This window comes from Bactrocera latifrons, unplaced genomic scaffold (assembly GCF_001853355.1).
Source record: "Bactrocera latifrons isolate USDA-ARS-PBARC rearing strain unplaced genomic scaffold, ASM185335v1 scaffold_60, whole genome shotgun sequence".
In the NCBI taxonomy this organism is placed as follows: Eukaryota; Metazoa; Arthropoda; class Insecta; order Diptera; family Tephritidae; genus Bactrocera; species Bactrocera latifrons.
The window spans coordinates 1,366,137-1,374,626 of NW_017537268.1; the positions used below are offsets into that span (position 1 = coordinate 1,366,137).

An 8,490-nucleotide genomic window follows, 5' to 3' on the forward strand; every position below is an offset into this window, starting at 1 on the left:
TAATAATAACAAAAACAAAAACACTCCAGTAATTTTTATTTATTACAAGGCTCACTGTTATTAGAACAAATTTACAATTTTTAAACTTAATTACAATCTATTGATTTAGTGCATACAGATTTCCACTCCAAAGTAATGAAATCGAATTATTAACATTAACAACAACTACAATTAGCAACAGTAACAAATTTCGAAAATTCACAGATGTGCATATGATCAATACGAAATACATGAAACCCATGCATATTTATATATATTTAAGTGCATAAATATATATACATGTATAATACAGTATATATATATACCTAGTGAATTGTTGTAAATGCAGTGGACCTGCGTTACTCTGACAAACCTTCGAATGAAACCACAAATATTTTAAAATCAGCTGTTGAAACTTCAACACAACAAACATGCAAGCATACATATATTTCAAGCAAAAACAAAAATAAACACAAAAACCAAAACCAAAAGACAACCTAAAAATCTAATAGATCCAAAATGTTAAAAAGAAAAAACACAAAAACCAAATGACGATTCCAAATCCAAGTGATTATTTAAAATCTCTAATCCCAAATTAAAATACGAAACTTCAATATTTACAAAAAACCAAAACCAAATAGAAAGAGATAATTGTATTGAATTAGTAGTAAATGAAACATAAAATCAGTAAGCGTAAATGCCATAAAGAGAAACTGTGATTGCGATGAAATTCCCTCGGAGTAATAAATTAAAATGAATGCAAATAAAACAAATATAAATAAATGAAAATAAACAACAACAACAATTAACTAAACTACAACTGTTTTGAGGAGCTGTGGAGGCGTAAAACTTCATCGAGATTGCCGTTGCACCGAGTGTGGCAGAGGTGTGTACGAGGTACGAGTCCTTTGTTAGTAGCGTATTGCTGATTGCGAATTGCAACCTTGCGTATTGCCCATAAACGCATTCATCGTTATCAATTTTAAAGAAAATTAGTTCTTAGCGTGTAATACATACATACATAATTGCATACATACATTAATTACATAATGGGCATGAAATCAATAAAAACAATTTAACATTACAAAAAAAAAAAAAAATTCAAAATTATAATAAAATTGTTTATATTTGTGGTGACCGAGTTCCGCTGTTTAAGAGAGGTAAGTGWTGTGTCTATTGTACTATTCACTATGTAATTTTTTGCGCAAGTAAGGTTAGACTGGTAGGCCAATGAACCACGCATAGATCAGTTTCGCTCCTTTGCGATGCTAGATGGTGTTCAGTTCGGTTAGCCCATGAGGCGCTTGACCGAATTTTAGCAGACTCTTTGACTTCAATATCGATACCTCYTCTAGTGTATYATACCRTGGGGACCAATGTTKATCACGTTTTTGGGTGTTAGCCATACAACATTCTTGGCAATCTGGACCACTCTTTCATTGCCTTCAATACCTTTGTGATCTAGCACCCAGTAGAAGTGAAGTGTCTTGCTTTGGCAAAACTTTCCATTGTTGCCTTGCTTTCCCACTATCCTACTTCTGACCGATATGCCGGCAGATGCATTAGATGCCAGCTCCGCGGCTTGCGCAATGGCTCATGAACTCCATCCTCCATTTTCGAGCTATCGGTATAAATGCTTAGAGTGTTGCGCGCAATTTTTTTTAACTTTGAACCTTCTTTCCAAATCGTCACTACCCACCGAGGTAATAATCGTGGCAGGTTAAGTACCAGCTCARGAGTCGATGTTGGAGTTGTTATGCACGGCGCAGCTAGCCTGTGAACCATTTTCTGGGAGTTCCGTAYGCCTGTCCACTATACTACCGCACCAAGAAGAGCAGAATTCATCTTACAATGGCTGTGTAGCAACAGAAGGTAGAGCGAGAGAACCCCCAGTTTATGCTAAGCATATGGGTATACCCATATAAAGAATAGCTAGCCTTTCTAACTCATCGTTTCACAATGTGCTTCCACAGTACTTTAATGTCAAAGACTACTCCATGGTACTAGTTACGGTCTTTGAGGGAGACTAGTGTCCTATTTATTGATGTCAACCTCTATAGAAGAATTTTGAGGTTTCTTGTGAACACAAGCAGWTCCGTTTTCTCYGGGTTCGACCCCAAACCCGCTGGCGATGCTAATGGTCTGTAGACACCGAACCGTTTTTAAGATGGCAAAGCCGTCCCATATGTTACTATCTTAGTTCTCTTCTTTGAGATATTTTGGTTCAAGTGGGTTTTGATGTACTGATTTGACATGAAGGTTCTCCCATAAAAAAATTTTGCAGATCCCAGAAAAAGTAATAATAGTCTGAACGTGCCAGGTATGAGGAATATGGTTTGTCCACACTAATCACAATACATTTCGAAATAAATATCTTTGAAGTCCCACTTAACAGACAATAGAACCTGTTTTTGTGATTATCGGCCTTCGAAATTGTTTGAGCTGATTTATTTTAGACCATCTTCTTTTGCGCTTTACATTCTTATAAACAACCCATTTTTTGTCGTCAATAACAATGCGCTTCAGAAATAAATTACTTCTTTGACGTTTGATAAGCAAATCAATGCCGTAAGTAAATTTCGTTCTGTAAGAATATGAAGAACCCACATGTAAAGCTTCAAAATAACAAAACAAAACCAATACTATTTCAAACTATGTTAGAACTGTTTTTACAAACAAGCCTCACTAGCTGTTTCAGCTGTTTAAATATAATACGGTAAAGCGGTTAAGTGTGAAGTTGGCTGCGAAAAACTTTAATGAAATCAGCTGTTATCTTCAAACGAAATCACTTAGTGAACGCCCCATTATAATGATGCAAAATAAACCAATATTTTCGGTATAAAGCCAGCCACAGCGGTCCTAACATTCAGAATCTGTAGTCTTGAAAAGTTATAGACCGATATGGGCCGTTTTTAGATAGTGTTAACGAACATCAATAGTAAAAGCACTATTTCGATAAAAACTTTTGCGATATCTTTAAGATAATTAAGGTGTTTAAGGGAAAGAATGTATGTATACCATATATTTGAAAATAATATCTGAAATAGTGTCGGTGATTTGAGCGTATTTTTAAGATTATTTTAACTTATTTATTTAATTCCAAGACTTTAACCGCGTTTTTTTCGAAACGCTGTTAGAATGATTGACTGGGGTCGCTGTTAGAATGATTGACAAACATTTCTTTTCAGCGGCTGGGCCTTAGACATATTTTTAAGGTAATGATCGAAAGAAAAATATTTGATAAAAATTGGTTGGCATTTCTTCAAAAATCTAAATTTTTTTTAGTCCTTAAATCATGATCTGCATTCATCTATTATACTATTTTACTCGGCTTTTTGATAATTTTAAGCAGAAAAATATACATCACCAGACAACTTTTTTCGGAGCTACTCCTTGCAGTTCGAAAACGGGATCAAGGAAACCAAAAGTTTTTAAAACGAATTTGCTGATTTTTAAAGTTTATTACAGATTCTGTGAATGCACATTATTTTATTAATTTTTTAAATAATATGCCCATTTATCGTTGTTGGAAATAATTATACAACGTATTATTTATCTTCGATATTGTAAAATATTATTTGCCAGATAACTCCGTTGGACAGTCCGGCTGATTCCTTGGATGAGCAGCTATAAAGGCGGGAATAATTTCCAATTCACTTTCGATACGTGAAATAATCGGATATTGTCGCATATCCACTTTGGAGCTACAAATGAAATGAGAGTTATTTAGTATGTCTTTTTCTGTTTTCTCATTACTCACTTTCTGGCATTAAAAATTTGCGGCAGCAGACAGCAATCGGCCATTGAAATCTCATCGCCCACACAATATTTGCCCGCCGAAGTAGAGAGCTTTTCCTCTAGAGCGCGAAAACCGCTATTGAYCCAATGCTGAACCCACTCCAATCGTTTATCGTGCTCAACACGCTTCTGCACTTTCCGATTTTGTAACGGCTGTATGCCTGAGGCTATGATTTCTACAATCTCACGCACCTTGGCACGTTCGTATGCATCTTGCGGCARCAGCGCTGGCACCGGACGCGTCTCCTCCAAATAATGCAAAATGGCAATGGACTCAATGAGGTTCTTCCCATCTCATCAAAAAACATATTGAAATAAAATTTTTATATTACATAAAGCACTCACCTATATATAGTGTTGGCACATGCGCCGTAGGATTAATCGCAAGATACTCGGCAGAATGATGTCCGCTTTCCGGCTTGAGTATGTTGACAGCTCGCGTCTCATATGGAATATTCTTCCAGTTAAGTGCAGTGCGAACGCGCCACGAGCAGGAGCTGTGCCAGTACGAATAAAGTATTGGCTTCTTGTCTTCATTGGTTTCCACTGGTTTGTGGAGCGACGTTGAATTGTATATTTGCTGTGCGCTTATCTTCAAAACGCGATGAGTTTGCCAAATGCTTTGAAAAAGCTGTCGACTGTKCAGTGCTGTATKCATGTCGTGGCGCTGTTAAATCTACCAGACAATTGTGAAATTATTAAAACGCTAACAACTGCCGGCTCAAAAGTATCAACGACCCCTTATCGCTCGCTGTATCGACTTATTCCTTATCCTTTAAAACATAAAATTATATAGATTGTCTGCTTAGACGTTTGTCTGCTAACTTTATKCACATTACGCTTTGTTATTTACTTTATTGCAATTTTTTGTTTGCGCTTGTTTATCTTATGGAAACAGCTGTGATCAACCAGCTTGCGCCAGTAGCCTAAAAGTATGTTAGTGCTTACAGCACTGAACGGTGATGCTGAAGAATGATCAATCATTTGATATTTACCACATATATTTTTTAAACACATACTAACTATGTTGTAACGTAAAGAAATGTCCTCACACCCACAGCGCAGAAGTGCAAGAAGTTTTTTGTAAAATCCAGAAATAACTAGATTTTTTCCTAAACTATTTTACAACGTATTCTGGTCAATATGTAAGAATTAAAAAAAAAAATTGATATGACAATTTTTTGTGATCCATTATAAGAGAAGCTCAGCATATATGTAGTTTTCAAGCGCTCTTTGATTTCACTGCGTGATTTATTTATTTAAGCTTACCTCTTTCATATTTTGGCCGCAGCTACGTTTCAGATGGTCTTGTGAGTCCAATTTTCGATGATTCTTTGGAACATTTCGACTAGCAACTGGCGAATGACACCCGTGTTTTTTTTGCAAAATGACCTGAATCGAAACGGGATTGCCCGCATAGACTTTATATATTTCTACGTGTGGTTAGTGAGACAGTCTTGTTGAAACCAAAAGTCGCCGAGATCACGAGCTTCAATTTCAGGCATCAAATAGTGAGTTATCATGGTGCGATAATGATTGTTGTTGCTGTAACGGCAGAATTTTGCGTGTTGACAGTCCTTGGCCCGTGCCGATTTCGTAGACCCGACTGTCGTGGGAACGCRCGATAATGGTCGCCATTAATGGTTACGTTCTTTTTGAGGAAATATGGACTCTGTCAAAAAATTGCATAACCAGTTACAAGCAAATTTGAATACCGAATACTTACCAGGCCACCACGTAAACTCCATGTAATGAAACACGATCAGCATTCAAGTTTTGAAGGATTAAGACAATGTATTCATTTACTTTATTATTCATTAAAATTTTGTATGACAATTATGTAATCGTTTGCAGAAAGTTTTCTCATGAAAATGTATTTAAGKTTTATCTTTTTCGTTTTTATATTATTTACTCTTTAGTTTTATTCACTAAAGCACATACAGCAATACATAAAATGACATGAAATCTCATTAGCATAAATATCTATTTGCATTGAGTTAAAAAACTATTTCCTGTGCTTGAGTATTGAAATTTGTTATAAACCATTTTTTAGCTATACAGATTAATCTGAAGTACATATACATACATAGAGGACATTTGAGATATTACATGTACTTATAGTATATTTATATTATTGATTGAATTTTAATCACCAGCGCTTGATAAGTAAATTCACTACTCGAGTTATCCATCACAAAAGTATTTCAGCAYTCCGTATTGAGTTGTTCGATTTGCCAAACAAACTAAGCATATTCACTTAAAAAATGTGGACAATGGAAAGAGTGATTTCATTAAATTTCAACGTAGTTGACAAGTACAAGTTCGTTTATAACGAACCGAAAACATAGAAACCGAGAATTGCGGAAATTCATTTTTGTTTGTAAACCAAAAACAATTTTTTTGAGAAGTTTCCAAATTTATAAATTTATTCTTTTTTTTTTGTTGTGTTTGTTTTGACAAGTTTTATTTATTTTTGACAAGTTGGAGTCCTCTAATTGACTCAATGGTTGAAGGCTTGGATTAGTTTGCTTGAAATATGAGTGAACAAATTTCGTTTAATTTATAGATTTTTTCAATTTATTGAATATTTAAGACAATATCGCACTTTGGGAATAACTTCTTAYAAAAGAAATCGGTTAAATTTGATATTGAAAATTAGGAGAATGAAGTAATTTTGTCACACTTTGGCTTGCTGAATTGATTTCACAATCGAAGTGTGACAAAACGGGAATTTTTAGTCAATAATTTAGCAAATTAATATTTGACGCTACGAGTTAAACTTTATATAAAAGTTCTTCATTCGATAAAGTTTGAATGCTGAAAATCATTGTTGGTATTGTTCAAAAATAAGTTTAGTTAACTGAGCAAATCATTTATCCAGCCGTTTTGATTAGTAAAAACATCGAAATTAAAAAAAGTTTTGATTGAAATCTCAATAATGAATGTACGTGTGAATAGGCGCTTTAATTGTATTTTTTAATATTAATAGTTATTTTTTTGTGAAAATCCTAATGCTTGTCCAACTATTAAAATACATTTCGTTTTTGTTGTTGCTTAATGTAATGCTTAATTTTCATGTTCACTTTAGGAAGCTAATAGTTTTTCTTTTGCTTGTTCACTTATGCTTTTATGTACTTTTTGGTTTCAAYGAATTAATTTACTGCATTTTGTACTCTTTTATTTGCGTGTTTTGTATTTTGTTGCAAGTTCTTTGTGTTTGCACCGTTATTGTTTGGTGTTTTGTTCAGTGGCTTGCTCAAGTGTCTGCTTGTGTTGTTTGTGTGTGGATGTGTGTGTATGTTCATTTTTTGCGAATTTCACTTATTCCCTCCTAGTTGCTTAAAAATCCCTGAATTTAATTTTGCTTTTCGTACATAATTTCACAAGTTCTAATTTTTAATTTTTTATGTTCGAATTTATTTTCATTTAATTTTCGAAATCTCAATTTTTTTCCTTTAACCTTTTATAGTTTTACATACTTCTTTACGTAATGCTTATAATATAGATGTTTGTGTGTGTGTATGGGTTTAAGTGTAATCTATAAAATACGTATTCATATCTTTTAGATAGTTTTCACAATTGTTGCCAAATATTTTTTAAATAAAATTTTTATGCTTTCTCACATTACAAATGTTCGATTAGCTCTCACATTTTCTATCCTCTTTGAGTTTGCATTTCACAATTTCTTCATACATTTATTATATGCTTATTTTGTTTAGTTGTCGAGCGGTTCAGCGTGGGCCACTTTGTGGACTCTTTATCCTACCACTGATCTCCATTWAACGGTTTTGCAGAATTTTGCAAGTTTCAAGTATTTTTAAATATCTTTATAGATATACATACGTATATGTGTCTCAATGTTTTGCCAATTCGTCTTTCAAAATTTTGTCTTGTGGTTTTTGTTATTTTTTTTTCTTTATTAAATTTGCAACTTTGCGCTGCTTCGTTTGGTCAGATTTGTTTCAACTGCTTGAAAGTGCCACATTTTGTCTCGTTTGTTTTCAATTTGTGCGCCATTGCATGGATTCGGCGTCTTCCAGGTGTTTCGGTTATGCTTGATGCTGCTGCTGCTACTTTTCTTCTTGTTATTGTTATTGTGTTGTCTGCGATCATTTTTTGGTTTTGCGGCGCTTCGCAGTTGTTGACGGGAAATTCTATTTGTTTGGCAACTCCGGTGGACAGTCTGGTTGGTTGGAGGGATGTGCGGCGCGGAATGCGGGGTTAGCCTCCAATTCMCGATCGATACGCAAGATGATCGGGTATGGACGTAGATCGACATGGAATCTAWTAAATTCAGTTATTGTAAYGAATCAGCAATTATAGTAGTGATACTTGAGCTTCRCAATATTTTGTGCAATTAMAACTACCTTCCCACATTAGATCTTACTGCTGTCAAATTGCGGTGTTGCATGGGGTTTACGGGTTTAAAAAATCCAATGTTATTGRCTTATAAAATTCTACAACATCTTTAAAATATTGTCCTAAATTTAAAAGTTGATCCTATTTATAGTGTTTGAGATACTGCCTTGAGAACTTGTGCACTCGAACCTAGCTAGGCTAAATGTGGCGTCTTTAAGCGCGTAAACTGTGTTTTAGAGTCGATTTCTCGACTACTCAACCGATCTTTTTATACAGGTCTTTCAGATATTATTCTTAAAGACTTGGACAAAGTCTTTACTACTAATACTTCAATTACAACTATTTAAAAAAAAA

The 8,490-nt window shown here is 34.4% G+C and overlaps 2 protein-coding genes across 5 annotated transcripts in view; both read right to left on the reverse strand.

Moving 5' to 3' along the window:
• Nucleotides 1-3,420: 3,420 nt before the first annotated feature.
• LOC108974996 (probable maleylacetoacetate isomerase 2) lies at nt 3,421-4,607 on the reverse strand. Its single transcript, XM_018943176.1, has 3 exons — nt 4,123-4,607; nt 3,740-4,070; nt 3,421-3,683 (listed from the first exon to the last, which is right to left on the reverse strand). Exons 1-3 carry the CDS (start codon nt 4,433-4,435, stop codon nt 3,554-3,556), a joined length of 774 nt encoding a protein of 257 aa, XP_018798721.1. The 5' UTR covers nt 4,436-4,607; the 3' UTR covers nt 3,421-3,553.
• A 1,641-nt stretch (nt 4,608-6,248) lies between these two features.
• Nucleotides 6,249-8,490, reverse strand: part of LOC108975029 (probable maleylacetoacetate isomerase 2) — a 9,745-nt gene continuing 7,503 nt past the window's right edge. For all 4 annotated transcript variants that reach the window (XM_018943249.1, XM_018943250.1, XM_018943251.1 and 1 more), the window contains one exon: nt 6,249-8,061. In XM_018943249.1, the coding sequence (XP_018798794.1) occupies nt 7,932-8,061 (130 nt within the window). In that variant the 3' untranslated portion in view covers nt 6,249-7,931. The remainder of the gene's footprint in view (nt 8,062-8,490) is intronic.